This window comes from Bos indicus x Bos taurus, chromosome 5 (assembly GCF_003369695.1).
Source record: "Bos indicus x Bos taurus breed Angus x Brahman F1 hybrid chromosome 5, Bos_hybrid_MaternalHap_v2.0, whole genome shotgun sequence".
Classification (NCBI taxonomy): domain Eukaryota; kingdom Metazoa; phylum Chordata; class Mammalia; order Artiodactyla; family Bovidae; genus Bos; species Bos indicus x Bos taurus.
In genome coordinates, this window is record NC_040080.1 from 8,863,704 (window position 1) to 8,889,006 (window position 25,303).

Sequence of the window (25,303 nt, forward strand, 5' to 3'; positions counted from 1 at the left end):
CTAGCGTGTGAGATGAGTGCAATTGTGTGGTAGTTTGAGCATTCTTTGGCATTGCCTTTCTTTGGGATTGGAATGAAAACTGACCTTTTCCAGTCCTGTGGCCACTGCTGAGTTTCCCAAATTTGCTGGCATATTGAGTGCAGCACTTTCACAGCATCATCTTTCAGGATTTGAAATAGCTCAACTGGAATTCCATCACCTCCACTGGCTTTGTTCGTAGTGATGCTTTCTAAGGTCCACTTGACTTCACATTCCAGGATGTCTGGCTCTAGGTCAGTGATCACACCATCGTGATTATCTGGGTCGTGAAGCTCTTTTTTGTACAGTTCTTCTGTGTATTCTTGCCATCTCTTCTTAATATCTTCTGCTTCTGTTAGGTCCATACCATTTCTGTCCTTTATCGAGCCCATCTTTGCATGAAATGTTCCCTTTGTATCTCTGATTTTCTTGAAGAGATCTCTAGTCTTTCCCATTCTCTTGTTTTCCTCTATTTCTTTGCATTGATCACTGAGGAAGGCTTTCTTATCTTTTCTTGCTATTCTTTGGAACTCTGCATTCAGATGCTTTTATATTTCCTTTTCTCCTTTGCTTTTTGCTTCTCTTCTTTTCACAACTATTTGTAAGGCCTCCCCAGACAGCCATTTTGCTTTTTTGCATTTCTTTTCCAAGGGGATGGTCTTGATCCCTGTCTCCTATACAATGTCATGAACCTCATTCCATAGTTCATCAGGCACTCTATCTATCAGATCTAGACCCTTAAATCTATTTCTTACTTCCACTGTATAATCATAAGGGATTTGATTTAGGTCATACCTGAATGGTCTAGTGGTTTTCCCTACTTTCTTCAATTTAAGTCTGAATTTGGCAATAAGGAGTTCATGATCTGAGCCACAGTCAGCTCCTGGTCTTGTTTTTGTTGACTGTATAGCGTTTCTCCATCTTTGGCTGCAAAGAATATAATCAATCTGAGTTTGGTGTTGACCATCTGGTGATGTCCATGTATAGAGTCTTCTCTTGTATTGTTGGAAGAGGGTGTTTGCTATGACCAGTGTGTTCTCTTGGCAAAACTCTATTAGCCTTTGCCCTGCTTCATTCCGTATTCCAAGGCCAAATTTGCCTGTTACTCCAGGTGTTTCTTGACATCCTACTTTTCATTCCAGTCCCCTATAATGAAAAGGACATCTTTTTTGGGTGTTAGTTCTAAAAGGTCTTGTAGATCTTCATAGAACCATTCAACTTCAGCTTCTTCAGTGTTACTGGTTGGGGCATAGACTTGGATTACTGTGATATTGAATGGTTTGCCTTGGAAATGAACAGAGATGATTCTGTCATTTTTGAGAGTGCATCCAAGTATTGCATTTTGGACTCTTTTGTTGACCATGATGGCTACTCCATTTCTTCTGAGGGATTCAGAAAAAGTAGTAGATATAATGGTCATCTGAGTTAAATTCACCCATTCCAGTCCATTTCAGTTCGCTGATTCCTAGAATGTCGGCATTCACTCTTGCCATCTCTTGTTTGACCACTTCCAATTTGCCTTGATTCATGGACCTGACATTCCAGATTCCTATGCAATATTGCTCTTTACAGCATCGAACCTTGCTTCTATCACCAGTCACATCCACAGCTGGGTATTGTTTTTGCTTTGGCTCCATCCCTTCATTCTTTCTGGAGTTATTTCTCCACTGATCTCCAGTAGCATATCGGGCACCTAGGACCTGGGGAGTTCCTCTTTCAGTATCCTATCATTTTGCCTTTTCATACTGTTCATGGGGTTCTCAAGGCAAGAATACTGAAGTGGTTTGCCATTCCCTTCTCCAGTGGACCACATTCTGTCAGATCTCTCCACCATGACCCGACCGTCTTGGGTTGCCCCACGGGCATGGCTTAGTTTCATTGAGTTAGACAAGGCTGTGGTCCTAGTGTGATTAGATTGACTAGTTTTCTGTGAGTATGGTTTCAGTGTGTTTGCCCTCTGATGCCCTCTTGCAACACCTACCATCTTACTTGGGTTTCTCTTACCTTGGGCGTGGGGTATCTCTTCACGGCTGCTGCAGCAAAGCACAGCCACTGCTCCTTACCTTGGACGAGGGGTATCTCCTCACCGCCACCCTTCCTGACCTTCAATGAGGGATAGCTCCTCTAGGAGCTACCATATGGAGCAGGCCATATGGTAGCTCTATTTTTAGTTTTTTAAGGAACCTCTGCACTGCTCTCCATAGTGTCTGTACCAGTTTACATTCCCACCAACAGTGTAGGAGGGTTCCCTTCACTCCACATTCTCTCCAACATACATTGTTTGTGGATCTTTTGTTTATTCTTTTATTTATTTATTTTTGTTTGTGGATTTTTTGATGATAGTCATTTTGACTGGTGTGAGGTGATACTTGTTTTGATTTGCATTTCTCTAATAATTGGGAATACTGAACATCTTTTCTTGTGCCTCTCAGGCCATCTGTATGTCTTCTTTGAAGAAATGTCTATGTAGGTATTCTGCTCATTTTTTGATTGAGTTCTTTGTTTTGATGGTGTTATGCCTCATGAGCTGTAAATTTTGGAGATTAATCCCATCAATCACATCATTGCAAATATTTTCTTCCAATTTATGGATTGTATTTTCATTTTGTTTATTGTTTCCTTTACTGTGCAAAAACTTTTGAGTTTAAGTAGGTCCCATTGTTTATTTCCATTATTCTGGGAGTCAGAGCAAAAAAGATACTGTTGTGATTTATGTCAGAGAGTGTTCTGCCTATGTTTTCCTCTAGGAATTTTCTTGTGTCCCGTCTTTAATCCATTTTGAGTTTATTTTTGTGTGTGGTGTTAAAGAATGATCTAAATACATTTTTTTTTTTACATGTAGCTGTCCAGTTTTCCCAGCACCATTTTTGTTGAACAAACTGTCTTTCCAACACTGTGTAATCTTGCTTCTTTTGTCATAAGTTAATTGACCGTAAGTGCCTGGGTTTATTTCTGGGCTTTCTATCCTTTCCATTGATCTATACGCCTGTTTTTGTGTCAGTACTACACTGTTCTGATGACTGTAGCTTTGTAATATACTCTGCAATCAGGCAGTAGGATTCCTGCAGCTCCCTTCATCTTTCCTAAGATTGGTTACTCAGAGTCTTTTGTGTTTTCAAACAAACAAACAGAAAAATTTTGTTCTAGTTCTCTGAAAAGTGCCATCAGCAATTTGATAAGGACTGCATTGAATCTGTAGATTTCCTTGGGTGGTATGGTCATTTTAACTATTAATTCTTCCAACCCAAGAACACAGTATATCTTTCCATTTGTTTGTGTCATCTTCAGTTTCTCTCATCAGTGTCTTATAGTTTTTGGAGTACAGGTCTTTTGCCTCCTTAGGTACTTATTCCTAGGTATTTTATTCTTTTTGATGCAATGGTAAATGGGATAGTTTGCTTAATTTCTCTTTCTGATATTTCAGAACGTGTATGGTTAATGTGTGTTGTTAGTGTATAGAAATGCAACAGATTTCTGTATATTAATTTTATATCCTGCAATTTTATCAAATTCATTAATGAGGCCTGGTAATTTTCTGGTAGCAGAAGTTCTTAATTTTAATGAGGTAGAATTTCATTCTTTATGATTTGTATTTTTTTGTTTCTTGTGATCTATAAAAATTCTTTCTTGTCTTAAGACCATAAAGGTTAAGATTTTTATAATTTTGCTTTCCACAATTAAGCTCTTAATGCCGCTGGAATTGGATTTTGTGTATGGTTGAAGCAGGAGTCCATTTTTACTTCTAAATGAATAACCAGCTGTCCCAGCATCAATTATTGAAAAGTCTGTCCTTTCCCTGATGAACTGAAGTACCATCTATAGCCTAAAGCAAGTTTACACATATGCATGGATTTTTGTTTCTCAGCTTTCTGTTCCACAAGTTCTGTTCTGTTCCACAAGTCATTTGGCTATCCCAGAACCAACAAATACTTGTAATTACTCAACCTTTGTAATAATTCTTGATGACTTTTCCTTTATCAGGAAGAGTCATTGTTTCTTTTCCTTTTTTTAAATTTTTTTGACCCTTTGCTTGCTTTCCCACATAAAAGCTTGTCATGTTCCTTGAAAAAACCTCTTAGAGTTTTTTATTGGCTCGCCAATCTTTAAATCAATTTGGAGAAGTGACCTCTTTACAATATCAAATTATTCTGCTTATTTAAGTCTTCTTCATTGAATTGGCTTCCCTGATAGCTCAGTTGGTAAAGAATCTGCCTGCAATGCAGGAGACTCTGGTTCGATTCTTGGATCAGGAAGATCCCCTGGAGAAGGGATAGGCTACCCACTCCAGTATTCCTGGGCTTCCCTTATGGCTTAGCTGGTAAAGAATCCTCCTGCAATGCAGGAGAACTGGGTTTGATCCCTGGGTTGGAAAGATCCCCTGGAGAAGGGAAAGGCTACACAATCCAGTATTCTGGCCTGGAGAATTCCATGGACTGAGGAGTCCATGGGGTCACAAAAAGTCACACACGACTGAGCAACTTTCACTTCACTGTGTTGTATTTTATAGTTTTTCCCCATACAAGTCTTATGTATCTTTTGTTAGATTTAGTCCTATGTACTTTATGTATTTTTTGTTGCTACTGTAAAAGATATAATTTTATAAATTGCATATTCTAACAGATTGTTGATGATGAGAATGAGTAGAACTACTTTTTGTATATTGATTTTATAGCCAGTAACCTTGCTCAACTAATTCTTACCAATTTTCTTGTAGATTCTTCTCAGTTTCTTGGGTTGAAAATCACATCACTTGTAAATGATGGCAGATTTATTTCACACTTGTAAACTGTACCTTGTATTTCATTTTCTTACCTCACCTTGCTAGGCAGAACCATTCAGGGAATGCTGAGTAGAAACTGTGATCGTGGTCTTCCTAGATTCAGTCTGTATCTTAAAGAAAATGATTTCAGCATTTTGCCATTAAGATAAGTTTACTGTATGTTTTTTGCAGATCTCTATTCCTAATTTGTCAACAGTTTTATCATGAATATGTGTTGAATTTTATCCATTTTTAGTATCTATATGGATGGTTATAGATTTTTCTCCTTTAAGCTGTTAATTTGGTAAATTAACTGATTTCCAAATGTTGAAACAACCTTGAATTTCTGTAATACACTCAACTTGGTGATGGTATATTATCTTTTATATATCTTGCTGGGTTTGGTTTGCTAATGTTTTATTTATGAGTTTTGCATCTGTATCCATGAGTGAAATTAACCAGGACTGTCTTTTCTCATATTTTATTTGTTATGTTTTGATACTGGGATGTTGCCAGACTCATAAAAAGATTTGGAAAGTGTTTGCTCTTTGTTTATACGCTGGAATAATTTGTGTAGGGTTGTTTGTGAGATGATATGAAAGTAGATAAAGTATTCTGTACCTTCAGTAATGGCGCTGGTAGAAGGACTGCAGGCAGGGAAGGCACGTGGCTACCCAGAATACATCTGTCTCCTCATGAAGACAAAGCACTGCCCCCTTTATAATGAGTAGGTCCAATATAATCAACCTGACACCAGGTAATTGGCTGCTTTTCCTGGGAAATGGTGCCATGCTAGGGATATAGCATTAACTTCTACTCTTAACAGGTTGGGCATTCAGCAGCTATGGTAGCCATGACCTTGGTGACAGAAGACTCGTGTTGTTGAACCCATGCAGTCTCCACCCCTACCACACGGCCAAAGTCCACCGCACAGCTACTAGAACGACTAAGGGAAGAGGGCGGTTGACGTCCATTAAACAGAGTGTCTTGCCCGTCTGATTTTTGAGAGCCTCTTCTGCAGCGAATGTCCTCTGGCAGGCACTTCTATGGGGCGTGAGTGTCTTCACACAGTGTGCGCATACACCCTGAAGATTCATCCGCGTATTGGTCTCTAATCCTCCAATCTTTTTTTTTCCAGGTCCCTGATAGCCCCCATCGACCATGAACTGCTTCTTGCCTTCCATGTGAAGTGTGCATCTGTTTGCAATTCTGTCTTCTGGAGGATTTTCCTACTCTTTCAGGGCACTTGTGAGTGAGACTCTGATTTAGCAGTTAACTACTGCTGGCTACTCCTGGCATTCCAGAGATTCATCTGTAAACCAGCCCTATACTTTTCTCTGTTAACTGGCAGTTCTGCATGGAGCTAGAGGTGGAAGTTGAGCGGGGAGTAGTAAATAATGAGAGCAGATTCCGTGGAGTCTGAGCCATCTGTCTGTATAGTTTCCATGGGCCTTCTGGCTCGGTCTGGACTCGTCTGTTCCATTTGCTGTTACAATAGAATGCTGCTGTGCAATCCCAATTCTTTGTCCTTTGGACCAGGCAACACCCATTACATGATGGGCACATAGTTGTTTGGTGTTCTGAGGTGTAGGCAAAAGAAGACATGACTCCTGAGTCCTAGAGGTCAGCTTTGTGATTTTCCTACTGGGGCTCACGAGATGCTCTGCTTACCATCTCTCTCTGCATCAGGCACTTGTGTTGGTTCAAGGTTATATGGTCCAGCTGTCTGAGAAGCTTATGCAGTGGCCTCGGCCTGTGGCAGAACCTTTTCTTGCTTTGATCCCCACTAAAAAATGGCAGTAAATGGTCAGAGCAGCACAACCCAAATGTGGTATACATTGCTTCTGAAATTCCAAGACGCCTGTTTCACTGTGATTTATTTCTTTGTGTTGGATAATTCAAGGGGCAGCGACTTGTCTCTCACTGCTTTTTTTTGTTTTTTGGCTGCAGCTGGGGTTGCAGCATGTGGGCTCTTAGTGGGATCTGGTTCCCTGAGCAGAGATGGAACCTGGGCCCCCTGCATTGGGAGCATGGAGTCTTAACCACTGGGCCACCAGGGAAGTCCCAATGACTTGTCTCTCACTTTAGAGAGGATATGTTAACATGCAGCAGACCACTGAATACTCTTAAAAACTCCACAAATGTTGCAACCCTAGCGCATTCTGAGGATTTATCTCCCACCTCTGCATGCATGAAGCGCTGAGGGCTTGTTTCTTCCTGCTTATTAAGTCCAGTTAGCACTGTGTCATCAACGTGAAGGACCAGTGTGATGTTCTATGGGATATCAAGGAAATCCAGGTCTGTCTGGTCTCTGATGAAAGAGATTGAAGCAAGACAGTAAAGGTATACTCTGTCTCTGCCACATGAAGACTGATTCTCATTATTAATAGAGGTTTTTAAAGAAACATTTCTAGGCCAATAACTGGACATAAGATTCCAGGGACTGTGTTGATTTGCTCTAGGGAAGATATCACAGCTGGAATTACCGCTATGATTGGTATCACCACTTGATTATATTTGCAATGATCTCTAGTCATTCTCTACAAACTATCTGGCTTTTCACTGCCCCTATAACTTTTAAGTCTTTGATAGTAGCGCTAATGTCTGCTGTTTCCCAAAAAATATTTTTTGGAGTGAGGAGGTGTAATTAATTCTTGAGGTTTCTATGTGGTCTGTCTAACCATAATAGCCTGAACTCCATGGGTTGTGAAACTAAAGTGGGGATTCTGCCAGTTACTAAGTGTATCTATTCCCATTATACATTCTGAAACCATGGAAATACTGGAGGTAGGTCTGTGATTTTACGGGACCCATTGTGAGCTGTTGCCTAGGTGGAGACTTCATGTGCTACCTGATTTCCATAAATCCCTACTTAGTACAGCATAATGGCATTGTTGGATCTCCAGAGATTAGTGTCAGTTAAGAGCCAGTATCTAACAAGACCGGGGAGTTTCTGTGTGTTTCCCTTCCCAAGGAGAGTCACTATTGTAAATGGCTTCGGGTCCTCTAGGGAAGGTTTAGGAGATTTACCATATATACCTGTGGTGGGCATTTCGGGATTCTTTCTCAAGGGGATCTGACCTTCCCCTCAATCAGGAGATTCTGGCTTTGTGAACTGGCTTGAGTTTAGGAATTGAGTAAAAGGCCGTGACTTCTCCCATAAGGACACTACTTAGGTTTTCCATCTGTGTATGTAGAGCAGCGTCTGCAATGTGGGAGACTTGGATTCAATCCCTGGATTGGGAAGATCTCCTGGAGGAGGGAAAGGCTACCCACTCCAGTATTCTGGCCTGGAGAATTCCATGGACTGTATAGTCCTTGGAGTCACAAAGGGTTGGACACAACTGAATGACTTTCACTTTCACTTTTTGCACTTTTTCATGTAGAGCAGCACTTCAGAAGCTGCCCACCTATTTTCTATTCATCTTGTCATTCATTAACCATTACCATATATCTGGACGTGAGTCTCAGTGAACTCCTAGAGTTGGTGATGGATAGGGAGGCCTGGCGTGCTGCAATTCATGGGGTCGCAAAGAGTCAGACACGACTGAGCAACTGATCTGATCTGATCTGATATATCCCTGAAAGTAAAAACAAACACACAAAAAAACCCCTGATATCATTGCATCCCTGTGGCCTGCTGTGGTTCTTGTGCCTCGCTTGTCTCTAAGATTAAGCTGTTGCCACTCCAGATGCCATTATCCCCATTGCGATCAGGGAACCCAGTCCCACTGCATCATCCCTGGGGTCCTCTCCAGCCCGCAGATGACAGCCACTACAAGCTCTGCAGTGATGCTGGTGTGCCGCCACGATAGTTTCTAGTGTGTTGGTGAAGAGAGTTTATTCCAGGGCAGTTAGAAGGTGTCTGAGCACACTGCACGGAACAGATCCCTTCCAACAGTCCCATCTCCCAGAGCCTTTACGCTTCCTTCTACAGCCTGCCAGGGGAGTGCGTTTCTTCTGGAGGCCACTTCTGAGTCCCACACACAGTGTTCTCTCACTCTTCTCTGGCTCTTGGCGTCGCTCTTTTCAGGTGCTGCTGAAGCGTCACAGCCTCAGGAGGCTTTCCTGAGCACAGTACCAAAAACTGACGCCTCACCACCTCCACTGGCACACCGTCTCCCTGCTTCCTGCTTTATCTTCCTGGAAATGCTTAGCATCATCCGATGTGTGTCACTTGTGTGTCTCTTTGATTCTGTAAGAGAATCATTTGACTCAGGGGTTTTGTGGACCACCCCAGGGCATGGTGACTCTGCTCTGACTGTGAACTCTGCTCTTCGCTACTTCCAGGTGTATATGACGCTGTTCAGGCCGTTGCTCATGGGTTAGGTGCATTGCATTCATGGTTTCCATTTTGAGGGGGGTTGCTCCATGCTTTCACATTTCCCTGAAAGTATCTTTCTGTCATCAGAGTATTGCAAGTTCAGTTCAGTTCAGTCGCTCAGTCATGTCCGACTCTTTTCGACCTATGAATTGCAGCACGCCAGGCCTCCCTGTCCACCACCAACTCCCGGAGTTCACTCAGACTCACTACAGAAATTTGAGTGGTCACCAACATAGTAACTGTGTATTATATGGTTGGTGAAGAAATTCAGTTAAAACCTTTTTTGAAATTTAATTGTTCCCACCTTATTAACTTCAAAAATCTGGAAAACATGATTCGTGCATGAAAAATTGACATGAATGGAACTGTGAAAGTTTCTTACTAAAATGAATAGGGCAAAGCCACAATCATCTGCAGAAGTCAATTAAATAATTAAAAGACTAGAAAGATGGTAACTATATTTAAAGATGTCACCTTTTATTTGTCATGCAGTGGCCGACTCTTTTCATCATTGCAATGGTTAAAAGAAACACTGACTTTTGAATTATTTATGCACGTTAGATCAAGAGCCATCCCACCTAAATCTTTTTCTACATTACTAACAAGTGCATGCATTATAAAAATATCATATAACTCTCTGAGATTTCAAATTAGGAGAAACAGTCTTAATGTAAACTAAGGTGACAAGTTCTTTATCAAATGACTGTGACACCTGAGGTGTATATGTCCCAATTTGACTTTATTTGAGTGAAACAGATGGCTGTGTGTCTATTTCCAAGTGAGTGAGTTACGCAGCCTACAGCTATTTACTGAATACCTACTGTGTGTCAGGCCCTGTGCCAACTGCTGGATATGCGATGATGACAAAGATCCCTGAGTTTATGTAGCTTCCAGTCCAGGATCTAATCAGGTCTGATCAGACAGATGAGGCAAGTGTCAGGATAGAGAGTGGACTGGGAAGCACACAAGAGGGCACCTGACTTTGACTTCAGATGTTAGGGGAGACTTTCTAGAGAAAGTGATGTTCAGGAACCTAAAGGATAGATAATGACTAAACTGCCAGCCCTGGTGTCATGTGTGTGGTGGGTATACTTTTATGCACTTTAATTCCTTTACTCTTCAAAACCGTCTCATGAGATCAATGAAGAAAATCCACACAGAATTTTTAAATAACTTGCCCAAGATCACAGAGCTCGGAAATGGCAAAGTCAGGATTTAGACCAAAATAGTCTGATCCCCGAGCCTATGCTGAGTGTTTCAAACCTTTTAACTGTGATCTGCAGTCCGAAATTCCTTTTATGTAATGACCCAGTACACACACTCACCAGAAACAGTAGTGTTGCGATAGTTATTGGAAATGTACTCTGATCCATTCTATTTTATTCTAGACAGTTTTTTTTTGAATATTCGATGTGACCTACAAAATCGATCTCATAACCTACTAACAGATCACAACCTGCAGTTTGAAAAACACTTCACTACACTGTTTTGCCTGTTACACAGAATCAGCCAGAGCAAGTGAGAGAAGAAGAACAGAGTATCTTGGTTTGTGAGAGGTGTGAGGGTGTGAGAGGACAAGGGGGTGGGGTAAGAGGAAGTCGGAAGGGGATCTTAGACCTCACACAGCTCCCCAGCCCTCCCACCAGCTGAATACACGGTGAGCAGTCAGCAGTCTTTACCTAAAAGAAGGCCTTGCAGGACCCAGCTATCTTGGTACCCTGACCTCAGACTTCAGCCTCTAGAACTGTGAGAGAGAAATTTCTGTTGTCTCTAAGCTACCCAGTCTGTGGTACTGTGTTATCGCAGCGCTAATGGACGAAGGCAAGCATGTGCTGGAGGAGTTTCAGTTGTGTCTGGATAATGATGGGGAGCCTTTGAAGTGATTTAAGCAAGGACATGAGACAACCAGATCTTCCTTGCTTTCAGGAAGATGACTGTGGATGTGGTGTAAAGAAAAGATTGGAGGAGGACAAGTTAGGAAGAGCAGTCAGGGGTCAAAACAGAACTGGAGACTAAGATCATTTCTAAAATGCAGCTCTGGTCCGGTCAGAATTCTGAGAAGCTCCCCTTAGGATAAAGTCTGTCACCTTAGCCTGGCGGATAAGCTCCTTCCTCGTTGGCCTCCACTTTCCTCTGCAGCTTGCCTTTTGCCTCCTCCTTCCTCCATCACACGCAGTGGTCTAGCAGTGGTTGCTGAGCAGCTTGCCAAAATGCCGTGTTCTCTCCCACTTTGAATGTGCCCCTTACCCTGTTCCCCATTCCTGTTCATTTGAATCTTGAGGGTTCAGCTAAATGTTGCTTCTTCCAGGAAGCCTTTCCTAACATGCTGGAGACAGAGTTATTGCTTCTCTGGGCTCTCCGGTCCCATCACTTCATGGCAAATAGATGGGGAGAAATGGAAACAGTGGCAGATTTTATTTTCTTGGGATCCAAAATCACTGTGTACAGTGACTGCAGCCGCAAAATTAAAAGACGTTTGCTCCCTGGGGTTGTGCAGAGTCGGACATGACTGAGCAACTTCACTTTCACTTTTCACTTTCATGCACTGGAGAAGGAAATGGCAACCCACTCCAGTATTCTTGCCTGGAGAATCCCAGGGATGGGAGCCTGGTGGGCTGCCATCTGTGGGGTCGCACAAAGTCGAACATTACTGACATGACTTAGCAGCAGCAGCTCCTTGGAAGAAAAGCTATGACAAACCTAGACAGCACATTAAAAATCAGAGACATCACTTTGCCAACAAAGGTCCGTCTAGTCAAAGCTGTGGTTCTTCCAGTACAGATATGGAACTTTTCCACAACTTTAACATGTATGGATGTGAGAGTTGGGCCATAAAGAAGGCTGACTGCTGAAGAATTGATGCTTTCAAAATGTGGTGCTGGAGAAGACTCTTGAGAGTCCCTTGGACACCAAGAAGATCCAACCAGTCAATCCTAAAGGAGATCAACCCTGAATATTCATTAGAAGGCCCGATGCTGAAGCTAAAGTCCCAATACTTTGGCCACCTGATGTGAAGAGCCAACTCATTGGAAAAGACCCCGATGCTGGGAAAGATTGAGGGCAAGAGAAGAAGGAGCTGACAGAATATGAGATGGTTGGATGGCATCACCAAGTCAATGGACATGAGTTTGAGCAAACTCGAGGAGATAGTGAATGACAGGGAAGCCTGGCATGCTGCAGTTCATGGGGTTGCAAAGAGTCAGACATGACTTAGCAACTGAACAACAAGAACAAAATATAAGCCAAGGGGAAATGCGTTATGGAGAAAAGCAAAAGCAGAAAGACCAATGATGAGGCTCTGGAGACCGTCCAGATGACCATGGCTGAGGCAGAACAGTGGCTGTGGAGGAAAGTGGACAAATTTGACATGCAGTTTAAAGTTCAGCCCTGAGGATCTCCTGATGGCCCGTGGTCAGCATGAGGAAAAGGATGGACGCAAAGATGACTCCTAGTTTCCTGCCTTTGTGAAGTGAATGTGTGACGGTGCCATTCACTGAGAAGGGGAGGACAGGAGAGAAGAGATTAGGGAAATAGTAAAAGTTGCATTTTGGAGTTCTATATTTGTTCTGGAAATATTGACTATCAGTACACTAGAATAACTGAATTCCACCTTAGACGATTATTTTTCCTATTTCTTGAATCAGTCTTTCCGTGAGACACCTAATTAAAGATTCTGTATGTGCTTTCTGGATAGTGGTTATGTCTACAGTGCATTTCAGAGATCTGAGAATTTTATTACTGTTTTAAAAAGCATGGCACATCTTGAATGTAGGTCATCATCAAACATGCCCAATCCCTTAATAAAATTCAGAGAGAAATCTAGAAGTTAATCATTTTGCCCTTCTTGTTGATCACAGTCCAGCATATCCAGCATGTTCAAGCTACAGCTTCGTTTCCCTCAAGTTAGCAGTTTTAACAAAATGGAAATAGTGGTGCTTGATTTTCCCTCTTCGTGTTACTATCAATACCGTCTGTATACAGGGCATGTCTTGGGAGGGAGCTAATGCCGTATGCCATGAGTCTCCACACACCGCCCCCTTTGGAGGAGCACTGAAGAGACTGCTACTCACTGACCCCAGTCCCAGTGAGAGGGGCTCTGAGATATATTCCCTGGAATTGGAGAACCGGTGCCTGACTCGTATCTGGAATTTCAGCCAGGATCTGACTCTGGCCTGAAGTGAGAGACACTGACCAGTCACGTTGGCAGTAAAGCCACTGAGGCCTGGTGAGTTGGTTTCGGCCTGTGCCCCAGAGTTGATCAGAGTGGGGAGCTGCCCAGAGGTGTGTTTGGCAGGACGGAGAGCCATCGTGGTCATCTTGGGTCCTGTCCAGTAGGGCTGCCTGGAGGGCAGAGAGACCTCAGCAGAAAGAGCAGTGACCGCCAACAGTATATGACCACAGCAGGGACCAGTGAGGAAGAGACAGACCCTTGTCCCTTACCTGTCCCTCACCTGCCCCTGTGAGCTCATAGGAGGGAGCTTTGTTCCTTTAAGTCGACCTCCAGAAGACAGAGGGAAAGAAAAGTAAAAGAGCGGCCGGAGCAAAAGCCAGGTGGGACAGCCCCTGGTGTGCGGGGGAACCTTTGAGGCACTTGAGAATGGCTGACTTGCATGGGGCGGGCAGCTGGAGACTGGAAGGAGAGTTGGAGCTCTGGCCACTTGGATGGAGCACCTCTCACTCCTCGCATCCGTACTGTCTCTCCCTCTGATCTCTGTGCTGTGCTTCTGAATCTTTGTACCTGTCTTCCAGTTCCCAGTTTTTTCTTCAACTGGAGTTAATCTGCTGCTTAAATCAACCAGTTACATTTAAATTTTCAGTTATTTTATTTTTCATTTTTAGAGGAGGGCATGCAACCCACTCCAGTATTCTTGCCTGGAGAATCCCATGGACAGAGGAGCCTGGTGGGCTACAGTCCATGGGGTCACAAGGAGTCGGACACGATTGAGTGACTAAGGATAGCACAGCACAGAAGTCTATTTGGATCTTTGTCAGATCTACTTGGTTTTATTTATTTACTTACTTTTAGCCATGTCCTGTGACATACGGGATGGGGGATCTTAGTTCCTCGCCAAGGGATTGAACCTGCACCCCCTGCATTGGAAGCGCAGAACCTTAACCACTGGACCAACAGGAAAGTCCTGTGTTCTGTTTGTATAATTTCTTATTTCTTGCTCATGTTTTCAAGCTTTTATTTCTTTATAGAAGTTAAATATATCTGTGGTCATTTTATATTCTGTATGTTATCATTCCAATGAATTAACAATGTCTGAAGGCTTTGCTAGTCTAATTCTGCTGACTTTTGCATTTTCAAGCACAATGTACAGTACATGATCCATCCTCAATATATTCATTGCAAAAATGAATGAATGAAAACATGTGAAATAAAAACAGCAAAGGAAACAATAGATAAATTATAGTGTTGTAAATCATATTATATTAAAATGTAAGCTGTGGAGGAAATAGGTGAAGGAGATTAAGAGGTACAAACCTCCAGTTATAAGTAAGCTATGGGGGGTGTAGCATACAGCATAAGGTAATATTGTAATAACTTTATATGGAGACAGATGGTTACGAGACTGGTCATGGTGATCATTTCATAATGTATGCTGACGTCAAAGCGCTATACAGTACACTTGAAGCTCACATAATATTGTGCATCAATTATATTTCAATTAAAATGCATATATATGTGTATAAGCAGAAAGCTGTAAGAACAAGGACCATCCCCCTCTGCCAAAGGAAGAGAAACAGTACCTAGCATCTTAGGTGTTCTGTAAGGTATTTTCCAAAGGGACATATATAATTTGTGAAGTTTTAATAGTTGAGAGGTTTTCATGTGTGCTTATTTTGAGTAACTCATGCATCATGAGAAATAGTAGTTGCTTTTGAATTCACAATTTAAATTATATTTAAAGGTTTTTTGCAGTATTTCAGACTTAGGCATGATTTTTACTCAGTGTTAAGTAAAAAATAGTTTGTCACTGGTCTGTACATCTATGGGGAAAACGTTTGACAACTGTAGTTCTTCAACGTCATCTTTCCACAGCACGCCAGCTCCCGTGTTCTCAAATACAAGAACCAGCGCTCACAAAGTCTTGGTTATGCTTTGTGGTCTGCGAATGCAGAAATTTCTGGGGGGAAAGGAGAGTACCTGGTGTGTTCAGGTCCCCATCTGCTTCCAGACAGGGCCATGGCAGCAAGTCCCTCATAAGGCCACTTCTTTAGACTGTCCCGGAATAACAGTACCTGTTTACTACATTTGTTTACTGTGGGCCAGGTACCAGTTCAAACGTTGCGTATGTTTAAGTCACGTCAGAATTAGACCGCTGGTCCAGTTCCGCTTAATATTTCACTCTCCTGGAGTCACATGCAGGGTGTTATTGTGCTTATAAGGGTTGGTTGGATGGTGACAAACACTTGCGCCCTCAGGCACCTGCCCGTTGCAGTCAGCCTGGAGTGTGCTCTGTAGCACACGGAGACCTCGGCCTGCCAGACACCGGATCCACGTAAATGCTAGCCTAAAAGACAGAAAATGGCGCTCTAGGTAATGATCACCAGCTTCCCGAAGATATTTAGAGCTTCAGTTTTGATAATGATAATCTGTTAAGGGAAATTAGGATTTCTATTATTGGTGAGACCATAACTATAGTGTAAAATTTAATAATAAGCATCCAGTACCTATTTTATTGGGTTGGCCAAAAAGTTTATTCAGGCTTTTCCATGATATGTTACAGGAAAGCCCTAACATACTTTCTGACCAACCCAATATAATCCAATCATTATGATCTGTTTTCTTTTTTTGGGGGGGGAGGGTGAAATTAGCAACTATTTATTGCTGTGTTCATTGGAAGGACTGATGCTAAAGCTGAAACTCCAGTACTTTGGCCACCTCATGCGAAGAGCTGACTCATTGGAAAAGACTCTGATGCTGGGAGGGATTGGGAGCAGGAGGAGAAGGGGATGACAGAGGATGAGATGGCTGGATGGCATCACTGACTCGATGGACATGAGTTTGAGTAGACTCTGGGAATTGGTGATGGACAGGGAGGCCTGGCGTGCTGCGATTCATGGGGTTGCAAAGAGTCGGACACGACTGAGCGTCTGAACTGAACTGAGCTGAGCTGATTGCCGTGATCATCCTATCTCTTCTCCTAGAGTTTTTATCAGTGACAGTGGACGCTGGCTTTTAGACCACTGTCCCTGAGTCCCCTTGCCAGAGGTGCTAATTTATTTGGTCTTGGTGTAACCTGACCCAGCGGAGTTTTAAAAGCTCTCCTGGTGGTACAATCAACTTAGTAAAATGTTGGGCAGGATTTATTCAAGTTGAACATACAGTCGTCTGGTTCTCTGAGGTCACGACAAACACTGACACCTTCCCTCCTGAATCCCTGCTCCTGGGAAACGGACTCAGGTTCCCATGATATCTGGTCACAACATCACTGCCAGCCGATCAACATATAACCTTGTTTTATGTGTGTTCCTGTCTCAAGACACTTTATTTTATACAGTTGCTTCATTAGCATTGAACTCACAGCTCACAGCACAACATTACAATCCATTTTCATGGCCTGAAAGTCTCAGCTGTCCCATTTGATGATTTTTAAAGAAAAGCACCTTTAAATGTGTCCATATCTCTATTTCTCTATGCAAAGCTAAGCCATTACCTCAAACATATATCAAAAGAAGTAGTAAATATACTTGACATATTTCATAACTATAATTCCAAATATATTTCCTTATTTTAATATCTGGATATAATATATACTACAGTTAAGTATGATGATACATGATAAAAAATTCTCAGAATCCACAACTGTGTGTCTATACATCCACTATACACACACGTACATACACACACTTAACATAGATCGTAGGGAGAGTATAGCTATGCTACCTTATAATGATTATTTGGGGCTTTATGTAAATATTGTAAGGTAAATATATTAAAATGTTCATGTCAAACATGTTATTTAAGTTTCACGTTAAATATCCATTTTAAATTTATAGCTTGTCTACTCTAAACGAATATATTAATGAGCAATTCAAATCACCCCTCTGTGTTAATAATTTACAACTGTGGCCTCTTAGCAAAATGGCCTTACTATCTTCAGGTCCTATTTTCTCTGATTAACATAATTACTAAAGCAGAAGCGCCTTTAGTTACACGATTTTAAACTACAGAAAGACGCGGTGTGGCATCCGTCTTTTGTCGTCCTTGCCAGCTCTCTGCTTTGTAGCTGTAATTAGACACTGTGTCAGACCAACAGGAGAATTGACCACAGCAAGAGCGCTGTTGGAATATAACACCCATTATTAGATTCTCAGTATAATAGAATATAAAATAATTTGCAGTGATTATAGTACCTGAAACAAGGCAGTGGAATTATTGAAAATTGTAAAAGAGCTACCAGTATGGGAATGTTCCTGTCTGTAGGCAAGGTTTCTCAACTCAGAATTAAATCTGATGTTCTCTTTTAAAAATGATTTCATCATTGTCTCTGAACCAGCAAAAACATTTTCCAGTACCTTCGGCAGCATAGCTATTTCTCTTTTGTCCTTAGGCTCAAAGCATGGAGTTGTGTTGTTGGCTGTCTTTTTTCCTTCCCTTGCTTCAGGCATTTTGGTGATATCTGTATTTAAATTTGCTGTCTGATGTCCTACATAGGGAATAAGCTTCTTCCTAAAGATAACTATCAACCAGTTTTAATATGACTGACATTTCAAGGTCCTGTTTTACATTAATCAAGGTTTTTAGCAGGTGTAAAGCACTGTTACAATAAAGAAACTGAGTACAGTCTCATAATTCAATTCTAGACTTCCCATCCAGGAGTCTGCTGGATAGATAACTTGAGAATAAAGCTTTTTGACATTCAGGTTTAAATGGAAAGAAAATGAGAAACCAGATAAAGCAAGCCAACCAAATTAATTCACTCTATATTCCTCTCTGCCTTTTCAGTGGAACTCACAGAAATTCTCTCCTAGAGAAATTTGGGAGTCCCTCATGAAACAATCCCTTTAGTGTTTTAGTGTTTACAGAATATCCACTTTTGTGCTTTGTGTTCAAGCATAAAAAGACAAACCTTTTGCTGTTCTCCATCAAGCCCCCACAGGTTCTCCTGGGCTTCTGAAATTTTTCCATAAATGCTATTCTTTCTTCATATGAATCGAAGAAAAAAATCTACCCCACCCACACCCCTTCCTAGGAGAAAACAAACAGGCACAGATACATAGGTCAACTGTGTACTTAACTCTGTCCCCCTCTGCAGGGTCCCGCATCCCTAAAGGCAGCCCCAGGGACAAATGTCCTGATCCCAAAGCTCCAGTCACTTCAGTTATGTACCATTACAACAGTTGTTGGTCAAGAAGTACTTGGTGCAGCTGGTTCTCGTTATTCTCTCTCATAGTCCCCTAATAAAAAGAGCATTGACTTAGAAATCAGGAATTTGGGCTTCTGGTCCTACTTCTGCCCTTGAATCATTTTGTGAGCCTGACAAGTCACCTGACCTCTAGAAATCTCAGGTTCTCCTGTGTATCACAAAAGGACTGAATTAGAATGTCCTCTAAGACATCTCTTGTCCTCTACTCATGTTCCTTTTAACAACTGGATCATCCAGATAAAGATTCCTGGAACAAACATTTATCAAGTGAGTGTTAGGTACTCTGCCAGTCACTTATGGATTGAACAAGTTGAACACAATATATGCCATGAGTGAGTGTGCAAACTCTAGGGGGTGTCAGAGCTGTCAACAAGCTCTAACGAGGTGTCAACAACAAGATTTGTTCATTGCTGACATAAGAGCTTAGTGCCTGCCACATACTAATACTTAATAAATATTTGTCAAATGAATGAATAATATTTGAAATATGATGTGTGTGCATGCTTAGTCATGTCCGACTCTTCACGACCCCATGGGCTGTAAATATTTGAAATGATAAGTGAAAACAAGAATATTCCCATTGTATCATGCAAAACAAAGAAAATAGGGGTTCATTTTAACTTGGATGATATATAAAGGATTTCACCAAGGAGGCAGTATTTGAATTGAGTTTAGAAGAGTGGAAAGGTTTTTGATAGAGAAGAAGGGTAAGGATGAGGATGTTCTAGATTGAAGGAAGAGCACAGAGAGACATGAAACCAGAGACGTGAAAGTGTATGTCCACCTGATGGCCATCAGCCTGGAGGCTGGAATCAGGTATAAAGAGGGAGGAGCATTTCGGGCAGAAGGAGCAGCATGGGTGAAGACTTGGTACTGGAAATAAACATGGTGAATGTGAAGAACTGGGAGAGTTTCAGCAGAACCGTACAGTCTTAGGAAGAGTATGCTGCAGTCCATGGCATCGCAGAGGCTTGGACACGACTTGGCAACTGAACAGCAACAACAGCACAAAATGAGACGAGAGGTAAATGGGGACGGACTTAGAAAGAGCCTTGTAAACCCTGTTAAGTAGTTTGAAGACGTGCTGGAAAGAAGTGACATGAGCAGGTTTTCAGTTTGGAAAGGCCACTCTGGCGATACCGTGCAGAATGAACTGAGAGAACGGGCGGGGAGACCTCTTAGAGGCGGTAGTAGCAACTGTGCTCCAAATAACCTGCATGACCGGGGAGTTAATGGTCATATTAATAGAGGTAGAACAAGCACCCAGGGTGAGCAGGCTGGAGGGTAGTGAGACCGCCCTGTACAGAGAGATGGGTATGTGCTGGGGGCTAGAACTCAGCAGAAGTCAGAGCTGAGAATTAAAATGTGTGAATTACTTGCATACAGGTGATGGATCTCATCCTCCTTTAAGAGCAGTAATAGGTGACATCACCCTGGGATATGGTGGAGGCAGAAGAGAAAGGGGCCGAGGATAGACTGTCTACATTTTAGAGGAGACAGAGCCAGGGAAGAATATTGAAAAGATTGCTTAGTGAGATGAAGGAATGCCAGCAGAGTTCACTTGAAGCATCCACAGAGGAATGAGTTTCAAGGAGTGTCTTGAGATTTCAGTTTCTTTCTTTCTTTAGATTTAGATGGAGTATTATTATGACTATTGTCATCAGAAAGTCACTGTCATTCTGAATTATCTTAGTTTACATGTTGCTAAATTTCAAGATGATTTCATTACTTATAGAAAGACTTTTCTCCTAAGAAAAATGAAAGTCAATGGAAAAATATTTGACTAAAATTCACTTCTTAGCCATGCTTTTATGTAAATATGGTGAGCACACATGCACTGTGGGATACCATTGATCTCATATTCTACTAAGAATATATTAATCTTTTTATCAGAACCTTTATCCACTAGATATAACATGATCATATGAAATCTGGAACATTTTAGATATTATTTTTATCTAACAATCTTCTGTTTCCTTTAATCACTATTAAGTGGTTAAACGATATTCAATTTAAAAACCAAAGCCATCACCTTTTTTATCCTTGTGCTTCAGTTTGGCCTTCCACTCAACAGGCATGTATCAAACACGTCCTATGGGAATGGCACTGTTGGGTGCTGGGGTACAAAGGAAACTCCTAGTGAGGTCTCCTCAACTAACCTGTTTTCAGGTAGGCGGCCAGACTTGTATTAATAGTTAGCGAGATGACATGTTACAACTGCTCACAGGGCTCCTGACAAGATACCATAAGATAAACAGTAATAGGATAGAGCGAGGAAAGACGGGATCAAAGCAAGCGTTGTAGAGAAGGCGAGAGTTGAACTGAGTTTTTAAGTATGAAAATATCCGGAGATGAGAGGGCTGGGGGGGCGGGGGATGGGATTCCTGGTAGAGGTAGAGATTTAGGTTTCTTGAGCTGTCTGATTCTGTGGTGAACCAGCAGCAGTTTTGCCCAGGTTAGCCTCCAACTGTGGATGAAATGGGAAAGAAGGTTAGAGTCAAAGAAAATTTGCTTTTCATTATAATAACTCACAGCCTGAGAGTGGTAGCGCCGAGCATCTCGCTGCTCACCGTGAGCTGCCCTTTGATGAGCACTGGGACGCGCCAGCACTTCATAGCAACTCGCACAGCTCCCATGCCTCCTGTCTTCGGGGGAGCTCAGACGAGACAGTCTTCCTTTTGCCCTCTGTCAGTTTCCTTTCTTTCCATATACTATTTCACATGAAATTATTCGAGAGCGAGTCCCTAGCACTGACAGTGTTGGTAACAATTTACATCCAGAAACTTGGACCAGGCTCATAATTCATATTCAATAGATAAATTTCAATTCCTCTCCACTCTCTCAATCCCTTTGATTTGTAGTAAATATTACTTGTCTGTTATATTCCAGGTACTTTTCCCATTATATCCTAGGTACTTTGATGATATTAATGAATAAAAAGGACAAAGATCCCTGACCCAGTGGAATGTACATTTTAGTAATCGTCACAACGGTTCTGGAAAAATTGCTTCTTTTCTCCCACCGAGTTATTATGAAAATTAGGTTGCTATCTAAGAGAGTGATTTTCTTTCATGGGCCCTGGATTAGACACTGGGGCGAGAAGACATTTTTTATTTTGGGGCAAAAAGACTTTTTTGTAGCTGGGGGTTCTGTGAGGATAGACCAGTATGAGGTGGCATGTTTTCTCTAGTTTATCTTGTAAGAGATGAAAGTTTGAAGGAACTAAAAATAGAGTGGTTTCAGAGATGGAAAAGTGGGTGAAGGGAGAAATATTTAAAGACAAGTTATTTGAAGCTTGCCTGGCCTTGGCTTCAGTGAGGAGAGAGAGAGAGAGAAGACAGCCACAGAACGACTAGTCATCACTTAAGCTTGGGTATACTTTAAATAGACAGAATAGAAACAGTGAAAAAGTAGAATCGACTAAACAGCAGAGAATTCTGTTACAGCATAAAAATACCCAATTATTAAAAATGCAATAAAGTTGACATAGAGTACTTTCCATTTTACTATTTTTATAGCTCTTTCATTTGTTATTTTACAGATGCTGTGCCTGTTCCCTCAGAAAAAAGCCCATCTCTGCAGACAAATGTGAGTCTGGTCAAGAACTTGGACAGTACCATTACAAAGACCGTCACAGGAAACCCTCTGCAAATGCCTTTAGAAAAGCAGCCAGCTGCAAAAAGCTGTGACACGTTGACGACTTTACAAGCACATTGGCCACCTAGTCAAGAAGAGTTCATTGGCCCTCATTTAAGGACATCAAAGTCGGATTCTACTTTCTGTAACCAGGCCTCCGTGGAGACATTGTATGTATCTCCCTCATTCACAACATTTGACCCAATGAAAGAGACTGTAATCAGTAAGGGTCATCAGAAAGCAACACGGTCCGGCCTGGTTCCGATGGAGGATGAAAACCTCAAGACCTTAGCCACATGGGGTGAGTCTACAAGAAACCCCTCTTTTGAAGTACTCTTCTTTTACTTTTCTCTGCTTTCTTTCTCCTGATTTGTTGCCTTCTCTTATTTTCCTCCCGTTGGTATGAAGAGAGGTACTTCTGAGTTGGGAAAGTGCCCCTTTTAAAAAGGGCTAATAGCAGATCATCATCATGGTTACATGTGCTTGAGTGAAGCCCAAGTTCTGAGCAGTTTTGATACAGAACAAATTAGAAAGAACTAGCATTAAATACGGAGAAGGCAATGGCACCCACTCCAGTACTCCTGCCTGGAAAATCCCATGGACGGAGGAGCCTGAGGGGCTGCAGTCCATGGGGTCATTAGGAGTCGGACACGACTGAGCGACTTCACTTTCACTTTTCACTTTCACGCATTGGAGAAGGAACTGGCAACCCACTCCAGTGTTCTTGCCTGGAGAATACCAGGGACGGGGGAGCCTGGTGGGCTGCTGTCTGTGGGGTCGCACAGAGTCGGACACGACTGAAGCAACTTAGCAGCAGCAGCAGCAGCACCAGCATTAAATAAGAGCTTCCTGTCAAACATTTAGGTTACTTATTTAAAATCTATATAAGAGAAAGTGATTAGTGTGTATATTGGTGTGTATGCATACACATACATCCATATGGGTATGTATGTGTGTGTTTTCCCTTTTTTAAAAGCGCTGTGTACTGATAACAAAAAAGGGGCAGGGGGAGTAGAGAATTGCTTCCCTCTTCTGTCTTACAAAACATGGAGAGGGTTGCAGTATTGTTAGACTGGTTGATAGAGGATAAAGCCAGTTGAGATCCCAGGTCATTGGCTTTCAGTTGTTAAATCCTACATTTCATAGTTTATACTTTCTTCTTAGAGTTAATTAGTAAAAGAATAACCCATTTGCTGGTACATACCCCTGGTGGCTCAGATAGTAAAGAACCTTACTGCAATGAAAGAGACCTGGGTTCAATCCCTGGGTTGGGAAGATTCCCTGGAGAACAGAATGGCTACCCATTCCAGTATTCTTACATGGAGAATTCCATGGACAGAGGAGCCTGGCCTTCTACAGTCCTCAGAGTCTCAAAGAGTCGGACATGACTGAGCGACTAACGCTTTCACTTTTTTTTCATTTCAAAGACTAAGTAGTTTATTGATTCTCATGTGTAATAATGCTTACTAACTCATAAATATAATTTTTAAAATATGAACTTTTAAAATATAAATCCTTTAAACTGCCTCAAATTCAGGTCAGAAGTACAATAGAAATACAAATAATGGAAGCCAAAATTGTTTGAGGTTAAAGAAACTTACCTTAATGCTAGTAAGGTCAGTGACTAGTAAGAGATTCTTCTTACTGCTCTTCCCAGAATTTTTTTTAATTGAGTACCTAAAAATAAAACTAATTCTTAGTTTTGTCACAAAATTAACTTTTCTGCTGAGACTACTGATGGAGAAACCAATTAGTGCTGGTTACAATAGCCAGTGCATGTTATGATTAGCTCATGTGCATGCTGTCCCCTGGGAAGCTGTTACTTTGGTCCATTTCTTCCACAAATACCACAAAAAGAAAACTGAGAATACTTTGGGTCATAGCTTGTATATCAAGTATATTTAATTATGAAAAATTACAAGAGGTTCCTCTAAAATCAGTTAGCAAGGAAGACTTTTCCTCCTACTTACAATGAAGTAGATAGCATTAGTCTAATCCTCCACGAACAATATTGGTTAAAGCTGGAAAACTATTAGAAATCATTATAAAACAACGAAGGTAGAAAACGCCTGATGGTCAGGCTCCTAGGGGAAAGGATTGTGATACTGTGATGCAATAAGTAATGTATATTTGGTCTTCACCCCTGGTTCCTAGCACGGAACTTCTGAAACCCTTGTCATTTTCCTGAGTGATAGAAGAGAAAGAGGCATTTTCTGTTATTCATCATAAACAGAATATGTTTATGTTTCAACTCCATCCCCGACCTCTGGGGAGAGGAGAAGGAATGGCCAATGATTTGATCAATCAAAAGCCAATGGGGACTTCCCTGGTGGTCCAATGGATAAGACTCCATGCTCAGGGAACTATTAATAAGATCCCACATATTCCAACTAAGCCCACATTGCAGCTACTGAACCCACATGCCCTAGAAGCCTACACCACAGTTAGAGAAGCCCACATGCTCCAACGAAGACCCAGCGCAGCCAAAACAAGTAGTAAATGCTTTTTAAAAAAGAGCAAGCAGGTGACAGTGATGGATAGTTTCAAAAAAATCAGGGGCCAATACTTTGATCAGCCATGCCTATGTAATGGAACCTCTGTAAAAACCGTGGGCCATGAGGTTGAGAGGGCTTCCAGGTTGGTGAGCTCATGAACGTTCTGGGAGGACGACCGCCCAGAGGAGGCACGGCAGCTCTGTGTCCCTTCCCCATACCTTGCCCCGAGCATTTCTTCCATTTGGTTGTTCCTTTATAATAAACCAATCATAGTAAGTAAAGCAAGGTCCTGAGTTTTGTGAGCCATTCTAGCAAATTATCAAACCCAAAGAGGGTACCGTGGGATTCTTCAATTTACAGCCAGCACATCAGAAATAGAGGAGGCCTGGACCTGCAGCTGGCATCTGAGTAGTGTCTCAGTTTTCTCCCCCTTGCCTGTTTGCCTGTTAGCAGAGCAGGGTGATAGAAGCCAAGGAAACATGAGAGGCCTGGGCTTTCTGCTATCTCAATGAGCTTGGGAGGTAGGGTTGGCGTTTGGGGCTTCCAAGGTGTCAGGGACTTAAGGGGCTAATATTTCAGAGGGGAGGGAATCACAGAGAAAAAGTCCACAAGTCTTTGTGTAATTTCTTACTGTTACTTTTGCCTGCTGCTAAACTGCTCAGGTTTTGGATAAGGTGCCGAGAAACTAAATGGG

General features: G+C 41.9%; 1 protein-coding gene across 1 annotated transcript in view; it reads left to right on the forward strand.

Annotated features, from left to right (window-relative positions):
- ENTHD1 (ENTH domain containing 1) overlaps positions 1-25,303 on the forward strand; it is an 87,293-nt gene that overhangs the window by 50,022 nt on the left and 11,968 nt on the right. The window contains exon 5 of the mRNA XM_027543515.1: positions 22,020-22,415. Coding sequence (XP_027399316.1) covers positions 22,020-22,415 — 396 coding nt within the window. The remainder of the gene's footprint in view (positions 1-22,019; positions 22,416-25,303) is intronic.